Source organism: Anopheles moucheti, chromosome 3 (genome assembly GCF_943734755.1).
Source record: "Anopheles moucheti chromosome 3, idAnoMoucSN_F20_07, whole genome shotgun sequence".
Classification (NCBI taxonomy): domain Eukaryota; kingdom Metazoa; phylum Arthropoda; class Insecta; order Diptera; family Culicidae; genus Anopheles; species Anopheles moucheti.
Genome location: NC_069141.1, coordinates 31353042 through 31374142, shown reverse-complemented (window position 1 = coordinate 31374142; position 21101 = coordinate 31353042). Strand labels below are relative to the sequence as shown.

At 42.1% G+C, this 21101-nt stretch overlaps 1 protein-coding gene across 1 annotated transcript in view; it reads left to right on the top strand.

Annotated features, from left to right (window-relative positions):
* LOC128304892 (protein sickie) overlaps nt 1-21101 on the top strand; it is a 294004-nt gene that overhangs the window by 136796 nt on the left and 136107 nt on the right. The window contains exons 4-5 of the mRNA XM_053042134.1: nt 10777-10903; nt 11267-11423. Of these exons, the coding sequence (XP_052898094.1) occupies nt 10777-10903; nt 11267-11423 (284 nt within the window). The remainder of the gene's footprint in view (nt 1-10776; nt 10904-11266; nt 11424-21101) is intronic.

Sequence of the window (21101 nt, the reverse complement as noted above, 5' to 3'; positions counted from 1 at the left end):
GTCGCGCTAAGTCAGCGCTTTTGCTACGAGCAACGGGACGACGATTTTGGTGGGCAATTTTGAATTCGCACCAGGAGCCAGGTATCCGTTGCATTGGCCGTGGACATAAAGCATGAAAGATGCTACGTGAAGGTTACCTTTTTATAATAAGCAAGAGAGAAGTCTGGGGAAGGCGCTTTTTTAAATTTTCTGCAAATAAGTACCGTTAAGGGAAACACTGTGCGACACTCGTCTCTGACGGACCTCAGGCCCTTGCAAAGTCACACATCACGAAATCAGAAATTACCAAAGCTGGTGGTACAAAAGGTGTTGGTTGGCTTAAGAGGTGATGTTTTATTTCACCTCCCCAAAAAAGGTTATCACTAGCGTGGATGATTGTCAGCTGAATAGGATTTTGCCTTTGGAATTGAGGTCAGCATCGAGCCAATTAAATTGCTTAATAAAGCTGACTACCATCAGGGAGGAATCCTTTTTTTGTTGGAGAACTAAGGTCTCCCTCAATCAACGTTCATTTCTTTCAATTAATGCACTTTCGCTTATTTACTTTTATTCAACTCCGGACCTTCAGACCCAAGCGTATTTCAGGAGACATCTCGGCGATACTCTCCTGTTTGAGTTTATTGTTTAGCTTGATCGAATCAACTCCCTGCCTGGGTGACCTCCGTGAAGGTCGTGTGTCAAGTGTCCCTCTGTACTGCCACAACCCAATCAAATCCAATCGAACTCCCCAATCCGAACTCGACGGCAAACGATGTTTTACTTCACGGTTTGGGTGGTCTGGAACTCCGGGTATTCAACGTGACTCTTTTGCACATGACACAGTGTACATTAACCAAAGGAGGGAGAGTTCAGGAACCGCGTAGCGTATAACTAGTTGGAATACTAAAATATTGCTTCCATCAAAAACATTGTCGAGCTTTACGGACTGTTCATTGAATAAACATTCAATTCCGAGTCTACCTGAGGCGGGTTTGATGAAAACGGCGAGCAAAAACTAATATTATGCAAATCGCTCTTATTTAATTACCTCACATAACTTTTTCCTTTTTCCAATCTCTCGTACCGGCATTGGGTTTAGGATCCCTTAGCTGATGGCGTCCATGCCAGAGTAGCGCGAAGAAAGGCATTGGAGCTATTGGAAAAGTTTTGCTTCCTGATGAACTGGACTGGAGTAACTCTGGAAGAAAGTTGAACTCTTTACCTTTTCTTCGGCATGCCAAGTCGTTCGGGAACTTTTGTTCCTCGGTTCGGTTTACAAAAGCGGTTATAGCCCATAAAGCATAATATATCAAATAGAGGAGAAAAAAACAAGCAAATACGCCCACCTTCCTGCTGTGCGTGGCTGTTAAGCTTTATCGAGGTCTTCCCCACTCCTTTCAATTAGCAGCTGGAATGGGCGCCATTTAAAGACCTCCGGGATATTCCTTAGCTGCCCGATTTTACTGACGAGGACGGGGGTGCTTAAGGTGGTGATTAGCGGTACTAAACTAACAGTCACAATATACCTGCGAGAGCTTTTGCCAAACCCCAATTTACCTTTCCGTTTGTCGGGAAAGTGGTTATAAATTTAGGAGTCGCACACAAAACTGTGTTTATTCACGTTTTTTGACGATATCCGGACAGAAACTTCCGAAAACCCGATTGTGCGCACGTCTCCGTACCTGGCAGATATTTGGAGTTCGGTAAAGCACCACCCAACCACACCACAGTTAACACGGTTGGGGTAATAAATTTCTATATGGACAGCATAACCTCCATTCCTCCCTTATGATAAGTATGATTATTTTGTCAACCAACCTTTCCGCATCTTGAAAGGCCACGGTCATTTCTAATGGTAAACCCCCCCCCCATTGCCGTACTATTCGGGCGATTCGTGATCGACCACCGACTGACCCACATTCAAAAGACACCGGTCAACTGGTTACTGACTGCTTTATGATTCAATCAACCTTTAAATCTCCCCCCAAGTGAGTCTAACAAGCGATTCCGATTATATGATTATGCTTACAATCGAAGATCACTATCGACTGCTGATCTGTCGGGGCTCGGCTGCTCGGGACGTGGTGTAATTTCGCTTCAAGTTCATGCCTCCCAAAAAAGGAATATGGATATCGTCGACTGTGTGTCAGAAATAACCAGAACCAGGCTTTGCCTTCGAGTTCACACCTTCGACTGTGTAATTCAATCCAACATTCCATGTGCCATTAATCGCAAACCACAAGCAAAATGTCGTCGCTAAAGGTCTCCAAAGGTGGTCGAGAGAGAGAGAGAGATACGTCTTTATAACATCACAGACAGTGGAACAATCGGAGCGCAACTTGGAGCGAAAATTAAGTCTTCAAGTTGGCAAACTTTGTGGAACATATCTGGCTTAATTAACACATCCCTTTTCTCACCGTCTAGTAACCAATTATCGAAGGCTCGTATTGCTGATACCATCTTCAACTCATCGTCACACACACACACAACTCACGCTAAGTTATAGTTCCGCACATCGATAACAATCTGTCCCGGTGAGGAAGTTGCTAAACAAAATAATTTAATCAAACCACTGATGAAGATATCGTCTCCGCTACAAAGTAATCCAAGAATCTGTGTCAATTTCCACCAAGCAAATGGGGGTTCCCGGTGGTAGTGCAGGTCACGTCGTCTGGGCGTGACCTCATCAAGTGGTTTCGTTCGCGCGGAAGTTGTGTCGCAGTAGCGTACCGTTTCGACATTCGGTGTGAATTTGAATGAACATCCATCTATTTCTTTAGCGAATGTAATGCGAGGGATGTATCGTCTGCTAACTTCCTCGTCGTAGAAGAATTAATGTAGCGCTAGTAAAGAATTGTTGGAATTATGGATGGGAATTCTCGCGTGGTTTTAAGACTGACGAGAGAATCTTCCTGTAGGTGTCCTTCTAACGTCGAGGAGGACTCTTTCGGTAACCCAAATAGTTATGTAACTCCATCGAACTCCTTTACCTAGATTTAGTCATTTACTTCCACTCCGATGGGAATCGCAACGTGTCTCTCACAAGGTGAGCTCAACATTTCGGGACGTGACTTAAAGACGCATTCCAAGGTGACGGTACTGTTGTGTAGCACCTTTCAGTTCTAATTATCATCCACGCATCGGGCAGGCAAGAATGTTGATGTGCGGTTTCTTACGAACCATAACGAGATTGATTGGCGTTTCGTTTCACCCACCGGGTCGTCTGTCAAGGGCTCCAGTGGGCCTGCATCCAGCAAAAGGATTCCCACGAATTTTGCGAGTCCTTTCTTTGGACTGTTTTCTTGCATATAGGAACTTCAAGCATATCTCCCTCCGATCGTGAGTTGCCAATTCGGGATCTTGCTCCCTCTCGCGTCCGTTGATTGCAGTTTCAGTACGATGCAATGCATCCCGCTGAGTGTTGTAGCGCATTTGTAATTCTAATGTCTGTACTTCCCTTCCCCAACACCACACGCCATCGTTGGTCCTGTGTCGTTCAAGGATGTTCACGACGATGATTCTGCTCTCTCGCTCAACCGCCATCAGACACGCTCCGATGGTCGGAATGTTTCATCTTATTTTGATTTGTTGACGTCGGGGTAGGTGGACACCGCCGAGTACCACGTCCTCCGATTTGTGGTTCGCGTGACTCACCTGCCTCACCGTGCCTCGCTTATGTCGGAATCCCTTTTACATCGTGCCAGCACCACCACCTTTCAGTCCTGCTTCGTCATCGTTGCGTCGGGGTACTCCGCTCCAAACCGGTCAGTGACATCTTGCATCACACACAGTACGGCCTGTTGGAAGGTCAGCGAGTATAAACACGAACCGGTGGTTCTTGCTGCATCGGAGATGCTTCCCGGAAAGTGTTTTCCCTTTTCGGGACATTGCCTTCTCCCCCCCAGACTGGGTGCATTCTTGTGGGTTGTTCTTGCAGTTGGTGCAAATGTGTATGGTGTTGGGCTGGGTGACCGGTTCTTCGTGCGTTTCCACTGTTCGACACGTGGTTGGTGTTCAAACGGTCCATTTTTGGTGGTCCAAGTTGTCGGGCATATTGTACCGCTAGCACGAAAGGGGCCTAAAAATAGCTCGTTTGAGTAGAAGAGATCGCCCTCAGTAACATCTGGAGCGACTTGATCGTCAATATTCCTAATATTCCTATGTGGTAAGAAAAAGACATTATTATTCGGCGCTTAGTGTATTCCAAGCTTGCATATTTATTCCTCAAAAATGACTCTTTTTCTTTCATTCCGTGGATAAACACCAGAGAACTCTTTGCACTGATTGGATGAATCTAAATCTCTATTCCAAAGATTCATAAATCCTCAGAAATTCATGAATCCTCAGAGGTTCATGAACCTGTTCAGAAACATAATTTTGGCGTGTTTTTTATGATTTTCACGTGTCAAATAAGAAGTTTTATGTATACAGATGAAGTTATTATTAGCACTGCTAGCATTCTTAAAGCTAGATTGCTTAAACCCAAACGGGCTGAATTTTATTATATTGAACGTATCTTTAGAATTGTAACGCCCTTAGAGTAATGTCAAGGTGTCAAGTGCTTTTGTAGAAAATATTAATATTTGAATCTGTTTGGATATTTGGAAATTTGTTGAGCTCATTAATATTAACATAACCAATTTCAAAGCTATATATTTTTCAAGTTTTTCAGTTTAATGAAATTTAACAATCATTGTTTAAACGTATTTTTTTTAATTATACTTTTCTAAAACATTCATCATTTCTTCAATACTGTTGGTTATACATATGCTCTATGAATATTTTTGTAATACAATCTTATATCTAATTAAAAAATTACAATCTCATAATATTAAATTAATCAAACTTCGAATTCTGATCTATTGAAAAAAGCTAAAGATTTCGGATAATTGCTCACAGTGCTAATAATAATTTCATCTGTATAAAACATCTTATTTAAGATATTGAAATCATAAAAAACACGCCCAAAATTATGTTTCCGATGAGATTTATGCAGGATTCATGAATCTTTTTAGAGTCGACTCATGATTTGAATGATTCCTCGATAAAGATTCATATGAATGACTCTTCGCGAAAGATTTTTTAAGCACAACACTATAGAGAACACACCCTCCTTAAAAGGGTATGATCGCGATCTCACCACACAAGGCACTGGTGTGTTGTCGCCAATCGTTGTCAACAAATCGATTGCTTTTTCCAGAGGAAAACTAACTCGGAAAACATGCTCCCATGTGTGCGATACTCACCAAATCCTCACCAAAAGCCTTGCTGTTTTTTTTTTTACTACAATCCAGTCGAGACACGCGTCTAGACTTCTGCGGCATCTGGGTGATGATGATGTGCTCTAAGCAACCACCATCGAAACCGTCCAGCGAGGCATGTTTGTTTGTTTCTCCGGAGGTGGCAATTTGTCATCAAGTCAAAAAGCTCCTTTCCTATTCCGAACCGATTCATTCATGCCGCAGGTCTAGCCAGTGGCCTGGTTTGTAGCCTGTACAAGAAGATTAATGGACGATGATCGGAGCAAGCGCACCGTACTACGGGGTGTCGGGCCCGTGTGTCGTGCCCGTTCGATGATGGAAATGGCAATGGATTTCCTTCCCAAATAAGTGTCTAGTTTTTGGATTCCCTTAAGAAATGGGTAGTTTTTTGTCTGGTTGATTATTATTACACAGTACGCGCGTACTGTTTGGTTCCTCTTCGTGCCGTTTTTGTTATTGTTTGTTGCGAAAAAAGGCACAGCCGATGTTTGATGTTATTTAACAAGCGATCCTTTTCTGGATGAGGTACATGCACCCTTCCACTGGCTGAGTTCGAAAGGGTCGCGTTGGGTTCATTTATTGTTCGAAATCAATCACTCTGTGAAGGTTAACATTAGCTAATACTCAACCATTCGTCAAAAAGAAAGAAAAAAAACCCTTTTCCCTGCCAACACCGTGGAACTGCTTTTTCCACTCAACTCCATGGGAGCAATAAATTCATTTGATTTGTTAATCAAATTGATTTCGCTTTATTTGCATTCGACTTACGTTACCTTCAATGAGGTTTTGTGCATAAATTTACAACTTTACGTCAGTGTTTAGTTTGGCGTTTCGAGGGGGGTCCTTTGCTTTGCATGCTGGGTCTCATTAAAGTATTTTCCAAAACAAAAAAAAATTGCTAATAAAATCGTTTAACGCAGAAATGCTCGCATTGGTTGGAATGTTTTGGAAGTACACTGGAGACCACTTCTAACGGAGTTTTTCTTTCTACCTAAATCGTCACATGCCATGCGTACGTAACATTCCAGCACCACACACCACACCACGCTTTCCATTTCCTTGGGAGTCGTAGAATCAAACACCAAAAGTATGTGCAAAATGCCATCCCGAAAAGGTTTTGCGGGTATTTAATTTGCACTACACATACAAAAACGCGTACAATCGCTCGACTTCCCTTGACGGTGGGTGCGAATTTTTTTTCACGATCAGCAATCATGGGCAGCATACCGGGCAAATAGCGTACCGTTTTACGGTCCGATAAATGAGCGCAACGAAACAAAAAATGAAGAAGAATCACCCACTACGAAAAGGTATTTTTCGGTATTATTGACTTAGGCCCAGCGGCTGAAACAAACAGCGTGTAGAAAAAGGCACCATTATGGCATACCTTCCGTGTGGTGGGTCTTAAGGACGAAGATGCATTCCACTCTATTTACCCTTGTCCCTTGTGGGGGCAAGCAAGACAATGCGGTCCGTACTTAAGGTTCTGGGATTGGGTTCTCACCTGTCCAAAATCAAACCTCAAAACGGACGGATTGCGGATCGATGCCGAATTGTGGCATATTGATGTGGATCGCGGGGAAGAAGCTTGATGGGTTGCTCCAACATTGTTCAACGCCCAATTCACCTTTTTTTTTTGCACTACTCTGGCTTAAACGGAATGAGCATCAAACACGCCACGGCATTACCGGATGGCGCATTCAAATCCATCATCTACTCGGTTTGGCAAGAAGTTAGGTTTTGACAGTGCTATTTCGTATGGAAGTTGCTAGAATAATCATAGGGTTTCTGGTGTTTTGAGCATTGGCAAAAAATCTTAAATTTGAAGATGAAATTAACGTAAAACACCCAAAAAAACACTCATCTGAAATTTAATACGTTGGGTTGGGCAAAGATGTTGCTTTTTTTTGGAAATTTTGTACCGAAAAATATTTCATCTTTGGCTTCTTAAATTAAAAAATTGTGTGATAGATTTGCCCCATACTACCCATACCCAGTGGCGTATTTAGGAGTGCGGAGGCCCTGAGCAACAATAGTTTTAGGGCCCGTAATAAAAATGCTTTTATTATTAAATATATCTTACGTTTTATTTGAAAAAGATGGAAAATATCTGTAGTTCATTTTTACCTTTATTTAATTCAGATATTCCGTTTTGGTTAAACTTATTGATTTAATTTTTTTAAAGTTTAAATTGCGTTTAAAGGAAAAGAATAAAATTTGATTCTAGTCTTTTTGGAGTTCATTTGCAACTGTATTTAATTATGTTTCAAATATTTTTCTTTTCTGTAAGTATGAGCTAAATATTTTTGCGCCTGACTTTCCTAATGGCGAATTCCTGAATAATTTTCTCTGTATCTAGTTGATTTAATAAATCTTGCTCTACATACAAAAGTGCTAAATTGTTTAGCTTTTCTGCTAAATACACCTCAAATATGATTTAACACGTTTTAAAGTGGAGAACGATCTGTCTGTTGAATCATTTGACATTGGGATGGTTAAGAAAATTTTCAGTAATATCTCAATATTTAAGAAAGTGCGTGACATTTGTCTTGTGTATTTTATGCATTTCCTGAATGTTCAGTTCTGAACTTTGAATTGTGTCCTTATCTTTCATGAAATGTAAGTAATGTTCTAATTCATCACCTATCATTTGTACATCAATATCATCATTATAAGTTCTTTTTAACGATTCCAACGACGATATTGCAAACAAATAGTGCACTGAAGGGTTCTGAAACAGATTCGTACTTTTTGGCTCGAACTATTAACTCAGCTTTTATGTGATCACAAATTACATAGAATGTGTTTATTTTAAATTTATCTTTTGCTGTAATTTTTATTCCTCCCTCATGTTATCATTCGTCATTAATTGCTTTGTTCTTTTTCGTTTCCTCTCATCGTCAGTATCCATCGCTTCAAATAGCAACCTATTAAGTTCGGTTGATTGCTTTACAACCGTTTCAAAGTCATTTCTGAATTCATCGATAAATATGCCTATGGTGTTGAGCAATTGTGAACCATGCAAAATTTCACATGTTATTGATTGCAAAGACTTAGACGTAGCATTGATACGGTGTAGAATTGTATTCCATAATATTATTGTTAACAATGCAGTATCATGTTTATAATTTTTTTTAAGTAACGACTTTACTTCCAACTTTGTTGATTGTTTTTCATAATTGTCACTTGAAAGTTTCTTTAATGTTTCTTTTATCTCATTAAAACCTCAAAAAAAGCATTTGCGTCTGCAAAGCGTCTGCTTTTGCTGACCACCTGGTATCAGAAATTCTTTTAATAGTTATCGGTTAAGTTTTGCAATTTTTAAATTTGTTTTGTAATTTGTACCGTTGGATGTGTGGAAGAAGAAAGACATGGATATAAGTTTTGAATGAAAAAAACAAAATATTTCACGGCACTAGCACAGTTTTTAGCTGCAAAATTGCCTACAAGGTTAAGCGAATGGTTTGCGCAGACAATGGTTTGTGCACACAATGATCTGATCTCATCTGTAATCTGATTTTTTTCTAATCTGATGTGCACACATTTGCTGTGCTCGCCACCTGCCGAAGAATGGTCTAGCCCAAGATCGGGGCATTCTTAGAACAGTAGATCAGTAGACTTTGTCTAATTTAATTATCTTGGATTTTACCTGCATACCCGTAGCTTGCTTACTCCAATTTTTGCTTAACCCGCTTCCTGAAAAAGGTAAATCCTCTACTCTCGGCCTGTCTCAGCTCGGGGCCTCCGTCAGCTCGGGGCCCCCATCAACTCGAGGCCCCCCGCAATTGCTTAGTTTGCTTACCGTTAAACCCGCCACTGCCCATGCCCCATATTTTACCCATAAAACCCATAAGTTTGGTTGCGTTTATTACTGGTTGAGTATAAATCTGACCTTGAGTGACCATCAAAATAATTTAGCATATGATTCGTTGATGATCAGCTCCCCAACAATGATTTACATTTTATATAAATTTTGGAAAACAAAAACTTCTAGTTGAATGTCCTACTGTCCCCATGACATTGAAGACCATTCATCGTAATTCATAATCAGCGAAGCAGAACCTCCATCTCTGCATATTATATGTATGGTTTGAACCTCAAATGAGACAGCTGAATGTACGAAGTATTACAAAAATGCTACACTTCAAATTATTTTTGACCAATTGACGTGATTAGACGTATCAGAGCCATCCGTGCGCATTTCCATCGCTAATGAAGATCTCACTTTGTGGGTGAACCATTCACAGTGAAAAGAAAAATATGTCAAAACAGAAAAAACAACACTTCACTGTTGATCTAGATCGTTCGCCGAGGCGTGAAATTCAACGCAACGCAAACGTTGGGAATTAAATCGTAACTCAGATGCACTCTCAGCAGCGGAAGGGGTCACATCCCCCACTTATCTTCCGGTTGATCCGACAATGAGCGCCATTAAATCAAGCTCACCCCCGAAGCGTTAGCAAGAAAGACGCCACGTCATGCCGAGTGCGTCAGTTTTGCATATTCCATCTGATCCGAACGGCAAAAACTGTTTATTACTGTTGTAAGCATGCCACCGACGTCAGTTTGTCGTCAATGAACCGACTCACAAATGTGCGGAACGAAGTAAAAACCACGTACGGCAGGGCTCGGAACGGCACGCGTAATGCGTGAGCTACTTGTTCGATTGTAGGGACAAACCCTGCTTTCCAACGCAGCTGGTGCGCTTATTGACTGCAATGCCAGTGACGTAGTCTTGCAATGCGCTTGAGTCGTGGACCTGCAAGGGCGGCATCGTGAAGCATTTCGTCGAGGTGTGAGGATGATGGATATTCTCCTTTCTGGGGTGTAAGAATGTGTCACCACAGACTGTCACTGGAATCTTCCTGGTTTGATTGAACAGTTGCATTTTTTAGTACAGAGTACAGCGCAACAGTTTGTTGACGGGTTCCGTTAGATGTCAATCGTGCATGGCTTAATTGTGGTGAGATATTTTATAATTACAGCCCCATAATTCTTCGTACCCTATATTGAGTCATTTGTGGAGCTGAACAATAACTCTATTAACTTTGTATAGTGAGGCACGATGGTATTGCTCCAAAAGAGAAATTTACTGCATTTAAATTAAGAATATCCTCTCAGCAAGGCCCAAATACAATGGATTGCTTCAGAAGTGATTATAAATGTTTTATTAAGCTGTGATAAATGAAGCATATTTTCAAAATTCTATTGTTTCTATTAAAGCCCCCTTACGTCATCCATAAATAGAAAACGATTGGCAACGCTACATACAACCCAACTCCACATGTCGTCATCGTATAATTCTAGCGAAACAATCGTGTGGCACATGTTCTTCGACAGGCAAAATACAAGCGTCAATAATCAATTTGTCACAGACAAATGCGACTATACGCACACATTTTCTTCATAACTAACAAATCGGGATTGCATTATTGGAAATTAGTGCACGTCCCCTTCTCAACTTTTGTTCGCAATAATTGTTTCTAACTCAACCTTATCTAATGTATTTCTTCATTTTTTTTCTCTCCTTCTGCAGTACGATAACGTGAACTCGTGCCTCACGGTTCTAAAATTGCATCAGGTTGGCGGCTTAGAATCGGTCACTCCGAATGACATCTGCAGCGGACGGTTAAAGGCGGTGCTGTCGCTCTTCTTCGCTTTGAGTAAGTGTTTTGGAATTATAATAATAACTAATTATTAAATTGTAGTCTATGAATCGCATTGTTGTATCGATGTCGAACACACAACCCAAACGATCATTTTAAATTCACATATGTACTGCGCATTGCATACAACACGGCGTAAAACGATAAAAACGTGCCAGCGACATCTATTGGTGTCCGCGAGAAACGTTCAATATGCTTTCGATTCAATCCACTAGTGGCGCAACGATGAAATCGATATATTTTAGTCCAGACACAAACCCCATGATGGAACTGTTCCAAAAACGACGATTGTTGCATAAATACCCAAATTTTACAAACAATAGCATTTATTCGTATTCTTACTGAACGATTTCCCTACAGGTCGATACAAACAAGCGACGAAGCAGAAATCCTCCCTACAGCTACAACCTCCGCAGCTGCATCAACAGCAGCAGCAGCAACAACCTCAACAACAACTGCCACAGCAACATCAAACAAAAGTGGAAATCCATGCCGTCCCTGCCGAAATGACGAATCGGTAAGTACATTTGTACTCAACGTTGTTTAAAACTATTATAAAATGAACGACTATGTAAAAGACGACATGTACTATAGACATGGAAATTACGCAAATATGTAGATAAGGCGGTAAAGAGATTTATGTAACTGAAATTCAAACTCTCCAAGGAATACTTATAGCACAACAATCACTTTCAATCGCGCTTGTAGTTCTATGCGCTGATGTGCGCTGGTACGGCGTTTAAGTTCTTCTCCCCTTATGGGCAACCGGCTCCAATGGGACACACGCTGGAGCGTAGTTGTGTATTTGCAAAACACAAAGCGATTTAAACGAGACAACAGGACATGAAATGATTGTGGTTTAGGTCGCTTGGTGGCCTTTCGAATGGCACAAAGTTATACATTGAAAAGGAATCGTTTCGAGTGCTGCCTGAAGGGGTGTTTTTCGAACGATGGAAATAATATCATTTTGTTGATAGCAAGTGACGATGGAAATGGATGGTTCCATACTAAACGATTCTAAAGCGAAATGACACTCCCACTCCAGCGAACACCTCTCTTTGATTCTTCATGAACATGAACCTCAGTAGCAGAAGTAATATTACAGCCACACCAAGTACAAGTCACGTTCTCAACACTCAACCAATCTGTAACTTCCGGCATGCAGCTGCAATTTAGATCGGCGATAGTGCACCGTTCTGCAGTGTTGTCCGTAATTTGCATACTTTCAATATCCTCACAAACGGCGTGTACTTAAGGGGAATCCTAATCCTTTGGATCGTGGTAGAATCGATCTTTGTCCCTATCTTTGCAATCCGTTTCGTTCGCACCTTACCGATTTTCTGCTTGACTTTTTGCTGCATCAAATAACAACCCACACACAGCACGTCTGTGCAAATTACACTTAATTAACCTTCGACAACTACAACGGCTTTCGGTAAGAAGCTTATACAGGCATACAACCTAATTTCACGCCAACATTCACGTATACTGGAAAATGGCCATCACACCACAAACAACAACATTGCCCAGTTTGGAAAAGCATGTTCACCGAGGGAGGAATTTTCCTTTCGGGTAGGATGGAGATTTGCTTTCAGCTCCCATATCCACTCTGCACGCTCTTTGTGATTGGATTGTCGGTCGAAAGATTTTCGTTCACTTGGTTTCGGGTCTCCACAAAGTACACACAAGAAAAAAACAGAATAAACAGGGAAATCTTGCCATCGCGCCATCCAGCCTTTAACATGGCGCGCCTTAGTTTTCCCCAATCGATTCCTAGATTTCTCGCTCCCCTAGCAACAAGGAAGACCATAAAAACCTCCACCACCCGGGGGGACACTTCCTTTCGTTTGGACGCAGATGTTTGTAGTTTATGCTTCCGAACCTTCTTCCCTTTTTCTCGCTCTCTTTCTCGTGGACAGCGAGCCGCAGTGAGCAGCGAGCAAAACGGTTCCACCTTCCCATTCTCCTTGGCTTGGTTTAAATTGTATTTCCACACGCATTTGTAAGGAAATATCATTGCTGGGGAAAATTGAGTGTGACAATCCTATTTTGACGTACGCCGATGTAAGGAAGGACCAAGTTCACCCGGAAAAAAGGGGGAACCCACAACAAGGTGTGATACAGCGTTGTCCTTTCGCTAGCCACAGGGAACCATCGAATGATCGAATACCTGATCCGAGGGAGCATAAGAAAAAACCGTGTAGCATGTCCAAGCTCGTTTAGGGCACGATTGTGATGATGAGCGACAGGAAAATGATTTTTTTATCCATCGAACGTCGTTCCAGGTTTGGACTCCCCGCAGGGCGTTTTCTAGGGGGGTGGGAGAGTGAAAGTTTATCCCCTCGTTGGAATAATTTCCGATTTTCCTTATATTACACTTTCCTTTGCATCAGGCCCCAGCAATGTGTTTTTTTTGGGGGACGGTTCTCCATCAACCGTGCGCCGAAAGACATTTGTGCTGCATCAGTGACAAAGAAAGATATTAAACTCGTAAACGATTGTCAGGGTGGGTCTGGTCCCCACAAACGGTAAAAGATGGTGCACGATTTTGGCTGGGGATTTTGTTGGGGAAACAGTTCTACCGATTATCGATTAATAATCAACGCATATTGTTCGAGCAACAGAGTTACAGAAGGATTTATAGCAAACCAAAAATAGAGTAATAAATTTCAATCAAACTGTATAGAATCTTCACTTACCGATTGTGGCTAGGTTTAGCTGCAACATTAATCAAAAATATACAAAATTACTAAGTAAAATATTTAAAAACGAGGATTTGCCAAAAAATTGCATAACTGTAGGGGCCCCTTCTAAAGACCTTCTAAAACCTTCTAAAGAAAAACCCCCAAAGTTATGCAATTCTCCCGACGTAAGCTTATTGATGTTGATTTTTACAACATCTTCGTTTATCTTTTCCTCTGTTCGTCCAAAATTGTTTATGTTTTCCCAATAATATCCATTCAGTTGCTTGTTTCTATTGCGACTATTAAATTGCAACATGTTAGCTTTAAAAGAATTAGTCCAGATGCCAGATGTTGTGGCTCTTTTCACTTTAATTTACGACACCAAACACGCGTACGGCAGGTATTCATATTTGTGACCATAAAAATGGACCCCATAGCTTACTTCCCTTCCGCGGGGATATAGAGCGAACAGGAATAAGGAGCAGAGAAGAAAAAAACACACAACAATCCAGCGACCAACTGGCCCCCAACAGGACGATCGGAAGTGAACTGCAAACTCTTCCGACATGGTAATTAAAACGGACCATAATCCTACCATTGCCGTAGATAGATTGTCGGAAGCAGATACCTTTGGCACGGTATGGAAAATACGTAGAAAAAAAGAGGTCCCCTTTCTATCTTGTCGCACAATCAGAAATGGCCATTTTTACAGTCGGAAATGTAAATTTATTCATCGGCATTCCGTTTCCGAACTTCGTTCAATGTCGGTATTTTTTTTTTTTGTGACTTGTGCCACACTTGCGCTGCATAGCGTTAGATGACCTGGAACGTGGGTAGTTTTGGGTAAGGTAAAATTTATTACACCTAAATGGAGGAACATGCGTACCAAAGGTGCTGGATAGCAGCACATTCATCTAGGCAGTATGTCCCCAAGCAGCGTAATAACTCATACGAACGTTTTAGGCACGTGCACAATCCCAAACGTATTGACCACGGATCCACTGGCTGTTTGTTTTTCTTGTGGAGATAAACCTCAACCACCGTTGCAGGCCAACGATCGATCTTCATAAGGGCGCAGCTTGATTGATTAACCGAACCCGTGCTCAATAATGTGATAAATGGTATGTCTCGTATTTCGTCAATTATGCACGACAACGCCACACCGGCTCAGGGGTTTTTCCCGGACAAATTTATTGAGTGTGGAAGCAGCAAAAGTTTGCCCACAACTACAAGCTGTTAAAGATTAGTGGCTGAAGGAAACACTTAAAATCTTTGCACGCGACACGCGCCCACGGGTCGGTTAAGATGAAGACAAATATTGGCCTAGTCCTCGGTAGCGTCTTCGAGTCGCCCCTTTTTTTGGATCGCTAGGTAGGGGGAACGTCTCACCCAGAACAGGAACGACTTTTGCTTGTATATTAATCCTTCTTAGATACTTCCTGTGTCGCACACGGCTTGAGGGGGGTTTAGTAACACCGGAAGATACCGCGAAATTCCTTGCACCATTCCATCTTGCTCGATAAATAATTTCTAATGGTTCCGGGCATAAAGGGGAGCGTAAAGCACATTACTTGGCTATGCCTGAGGTATTTTTTCTCCCTCGATCTTCTGGAACGCCCTGGAACGCGTCGTTTCCCGGGTTGATCCTGAATAGGTGATATCGCTACAACGCACCGGACTAGAACCGACACTACCGAGGGACATTCCACGCACAAGGATAACCTCCGGAAGAGAGTAGAAAGGGGCATAATGCAAATTCAAACTTTACTATTCCTGCGCTCGTTGGAACTTGGAATCGGAACGGGTGAAACAGCAGGGACATAAATCTTGTAACCCGCACGGAAATCCTCAACCATTTACGCACCCAAACAAACAACAACGGTGGAACAGCGCACGCTTCGCTCCGCTAGACGTGGAGTCCATTCTACGCCAACAGGCAAACCCATGCGATACTATAATGTCCCGAATTTGAAACCATCCCATCGAGGGAGCATCAGTTTACGTTCCCGTGTACCCACGCCCCGTATATTATTTGATGCGTGAAAAAGGCCATTTCTGTGTGTGCGTGGGGGGGAAGCATACTAGATCCGTAAATCATGTCCCATGTGGCCTAGCTTCAAAATTTCCACCATTCGCTGCTAGTTCTGGACACTCCTCACACCACCCATTACAACGGGTGGTGATTGGAAGGTGTTTTCTTTCTCGAAAATGAGTACTTTCAAAGTATTCCGTTTCAACGGGCCTTTGTGTGCTCCAACAACGCAAAGGGGTGGATTATTAAACTTTTCACTAATACACACACATACACAAAAGGAGTGTCCCACAGGATACGGCCAGTAATATCTCGGGAAAAGATTTTTAAGCCCAAATTAGTGCAGTTATTATCACCCGAATGAAATCTGTAACCCTTTTGAACGGTGGCTATGGCTCCTATTTCCTTCAGAATTCTCTCGATTTTGCCTTGGTTTTATGTACGTGGGACTGTTAATGCTCCTTATCATGTAATGCGTTACATTACCGGAAAATTCGTTACTATTCCATTCGCCGAATAAAAAAAGATCTGTTCTGAAATCTTTGGGAACTCTGGGACGTCTTCCTTAAATGTCAAAAGATACAAAGAGGATATCGCCATAAATTTATTCATGATGTATTTTGTGCTCGAGAATAAGAAGATATTAGAATTTCTTCCAGCTTTTAGTAATTTAGTCTATAAATATCAGCTCCTAATTTGACTGGAGCATTTCATTAGGAAGCTTATTAGACCCTTTGTAACGTAAATTGCATAATTTTAAACGTTTTGTTGTGCAGATTGCATAACTTAAGGAACATTTATCAAAAAGAATGTTTTAGTATTGACGCATCTGCAGTGGCAAAAGAAAATACAGGCAGACCCTGAGATACACTATTATTGTGGACCGCTATAATCCGGGAAAAATCCGCGTAACTCGAATTTCCGCGTAAGTCGAATCCTGGTTTAATTTCGTTTATACTTCAAAGTCAGCGAGTCGCCTTCCTTCTCTGGACTTAATTTTTTCACCGAATCAGGCGATTTCAAGAAAGAATACATTAAAATAAATTAGAAAGAAATGGTTTATGTGACAAAAAAAGGTATTTTCGACCAAATTTTCGCCATTTTGCTTAAATTTTGTGCTATAAACTAGCTCATCTGTCAACTTTCCAAAAACCGCGTATCTCCGAATCCGCGTATAAGAGGAACCGCGTATCTCAGGGACTGCCTGTACATCTCTGATGCACAATTTCTCCTAGCACAAAAATATCTCCAAACACAACCAGAGAGCTAGACGGAATTAAGTTTCGATCTGGAATTATTCTTCAAAGACTCGAATCTTAGTAACGATAGTCTGATGATGAAATTTCGGTTCACAATGTTATCGGAATTGAATCATAAAACTGGGCATATGGAAATTTTTATTACATTCAAGCACATACACCGAGACTCGGTCGTTCTTGTTGGATAAAAAAACATAACAAAATCGTCATAAATCAGTCAATCGTGTGACAGTGGATGAAAACTTTCGATTGTTCCGTTTGTGGTTGAAAAGGCTTGGGGCCCCGGTCTCGAGGGTGGGCAATATTATTGACTCGGGGTTTTTATTGAACCACAGACTTTAATCCCTTTTTTTCTTATGACACAGTGAGACGTTTCAAGTGGTTAGGTGCTGCACTTGAACTTGGGCCAGCAGTCTATGTTTTGTGAGCTTCAAGTGACATTCACCATCAAACGATAGGAGCTAGTCGTGACTAGTTTGGGACTTTCTTTGTCCGTTCCCGTTTTCTTTCCTGTCACTCGATTGGCATTCAGCGTTCACGCCTGGCTTTATTTTTGACACTCGCTTTGGTTTCGCTTTCCTTCTTCCTCCTCTGCGCCGCCGTTTATTGACATTTTGTGAACAATATGTGAACCCACCGGGTGACCCGAGGCTAATTAACATATGGTTCCGGAAATGAACCCCTTTTGGGTTGACACCCCCCTCTCCCACACTGAAAAACACTGGGCACCATAATTCAATTCCCGTGTGCGTGTCGTGTACGTCTCACCGTGAATGATACTGTGACCGAGTGCTACATGCGTTTGTCACACCGAAATCCACCCCGTCGGGAGGAGCATCCCCGTTTGGAGTGGAGCGCATTGTTTGGTGGTAATTGAATTCGGGCTAAAATTGCATTTATTCCACCATACACCTGATTACCTTCCCACATCCACCGGTTCGTTTGTGTGCTGTGGGGGTTTTTTTTTTGAAGTTTTCTCGCTCTCTTATTGCGGTTAAAAGCCGAATCCCTTCCCGAGGGCAATCCAACATTCAGCATGCATTTATTCAACTTCCCCAAAAATGGAACGCTTGCTGAATCGCGCTGTGTGTGCGTGGTTGTTTGTTCGAAGGGCAAAGTTTCTTGCGAGGAAAACTGCCTCGAGTGCTACAGTTTCCCGAGCCGTTGAAAATCAATTTAAATTTACATATGCTTTTTACTTTTGCCGACAAAAGAATGCTCCCAATTTGGGAGTTCACGGGTAAATGGGAAGTCGAATCACCGGCGTGCGGTTTTTTGCGTGGCGGAAGTCAAAGTCTGCTCTTACGCCAAGGCAAGCGACACGTTTTTCACCCGGTGCGGTGGCAGAACAATGTGTCGCACGTCTCGTTCCTTTGTAATGAGCGCTAAATAGTAGAGTGGCGTCTTGTGAAGCTGCGGTTTTTTTTTGCACCGAACGCGGTATGATTCGTTTTTGATGCCATGAAGATGGATGGAAAGGTTTTCAGTGAATGAGTGACTTGGTTTTAGCACATTTATATTTGTGTAACCCTGTAAGGGTAGATACTCAATTAGCGGCTTAAAAGATATAACAGTTACCGTAACAAACATCGATGAATATAAAACGATTCAAATGTAAAACGGAACCTATCGCATCCATCTTGATACATTTCACTGTTCGGGAACAAACGCGAGCCGGCGTTTAAAATACCACCCACACATGCACGGAAAAACCATCAACAATCCTCTCTCCGTTCCCAACCCCAACCCTTTTTGGGACACGCAAAAAAGCAGTTTCATTCGAACTGCATCTCTTTCTTTCATGCTACCACTCAACTCGTAGGAGAAAATGCAACATTCTCTCTGGTTGCCAGGCTACGGTTTTGTGAGAGAGAGATGCGTCTTTGCAGGGGTTTTTACAAACCATTTGTCCTTGAAGTAAATTTATGAACAAAACCTAATATTATTTGCTTAGATACCTCGTTTGTGATTATTTACATTGGATTATAAGAAGTAATTAGATACCGTGACACCGAAGATATTACAAATCACAGCTTGGTATGTTTAGGAATGGGATTATATTTTGGAACATATTAAAAAGTAGGCTATATGTCGTCTGGCGTTGACGTTTGGGCACATTTATTGTACTATACTTCAATGACTTACTTTTCTAGAACAAAATATAATTATTTTGCTTCTAAAACTGAAGTGCCAAACCTTTAAATTTTCAACCTAAATCAGAAACGCAATTGGAAAATTGTACTAACGCTGTCCTTAAAATAGTGTTTTCGCTTTTTAAAGTACTGCGGTTGGTATTGTACAATTCAACAACTAATTTTAAAGTTCAAATGCTGAGCTTGATATAGACAATAGACAAGCATTAATGCCAATTGGGACGAACCCTTTAGTGTTGTTATAAATGCCTTAAAATAATAGCGGTTTATTTTGAAAATAACATATCTTTACACATTTTAATTATTCTGGAAAGCCAAATAAATTCAATCTTTCATTATTCGCAATAGGCTGTGATCTTTAACGTAAAAATCAAATAATTAAATGGAGAAAATAGTTGACGAGCTGAAACCCCTGCAAATGCTCTCAACATCTCACGCAAATTTCTCATTTCTCGCGCATGCTTTCTCTCGCCAGCATTTAGCGTGAGTTTAGGGTGAGCCGGAGAACTTGTTGGTTTCTCAAGCCCCAACAAAACCGGCAAACCGGAGGGTTTATGTATTGACGAGTATTTATGTTTGAACGTTACTAGCGTACGGACGTTTGCTGTGCTGCGTCCCGTGCCGCGTGCTAACTCGCGTACTTACCGCGCGGTATTAGATTGTGGCGTGTGCGTCGCGTTATCGTAACTGTCGACCCCTCAAGGTACTTCTCGTTTTTTTTGGTGTTTAAAACGTACCACTTTGTTTTTGTTTGTGTCCCTGTGTGTGTGTGTGTGTGTGTGCGTGTGTGCATTATGTTTGTGGAAAGGATCTTCAACATCAACGCACATATCCGAGGGGTGCACTAGGCAAGTGAATGTGATTCCGCGAGGGTTGCACTACCCCTGGTACCCCTGACTGTGTTCCTTTCGTTTCGAAAAAAAAACCCCTGAAGTCCTTTCCACCGAACACATCTGGCGTGCGTGGTACGCTTTGTTGTTTCGATGCCCGGGACAAAACACATCGCGACCCGTGCCTGTGTGAGGTTTCAATCAATGCCCGCGATTAGATAAGAGACCGCGGCGTCCGCGATCGTTCGCGCCCCGTTTTTTTCAATCAATGTGTTTGTGTGGCTGAGATGAGCTTGAGTTTCTCAAAAGAATTGTGTGAACATGTGATGGCGTGTGTAAAATAAAATAAATTATTACAAATCGATCGATCAGTCGCATGTAAAGCGAGAATAAAGTGCATCTTGTTGTGCGTTGTTCCGTGTTCCGTGTGTGTTTGTTCGCCCACCGCGAAGACGTGAGGTCAAACGTATCTTCGGGCGCAGTGTTTCGAGGTCACCTAGAGAAGCCGTTGTGGTGCCGTGAAGTTCGAGCCCGTGATTTGTGTGAGGGCTGCCTCAAAGCGATAACAAGTTCTACCGTTGCCACCGTTGCACAGATTACGAGTAGAATATTCCAGGAAATGTTTTGATTGATGCGTTACCAATTAATGCAAACAATAAAACTAATGAACGCACAATTTAAGCGACAGTGTTGCGCCAGGCGTTTGACCAGGCGGCAGGAGAAGGAAGCATTAGCCGGCTGCTTCTGTCGGCCGGGGAAGGATTAAACAGCAGCAGCAGCGGGGTTGGGTTTGTTTTCAAACTGGTGGAAATTAAATTAATGACCCAGGTCCGCCTCCTTCTCCACAACGTCATCTTCACGTCCAGACTGGGCTGGGTGTACATAAATCCTTTCCCTATCTGCTGCATTGATCCTGACGACATTTGGCTGGGAGGGGGGTGATTTATAAACCGTCTCGCGCACACCCAGACCGTTCCGTATCTCATTGTGTACTGCATCAGTTGTAGAATTAATTCACCAAAAACGGCACAGACTCAGACACAGTCAAAGTGATGTTGACGCTTTGGTACGAGATTTTGTTGCAACTTTGTGAACTCTTTGCAAACCCCCCGGGGAAGATGAAATGGCCTCTCCAGTATTGGCATTGGGAGGCTTCTGTTTCCGGCTCATGCCGACAGGCTAAAGGAGCCACGGCTACGAAATCATTGACGTCGATCGTTGTTATCTTCAGCTGTGG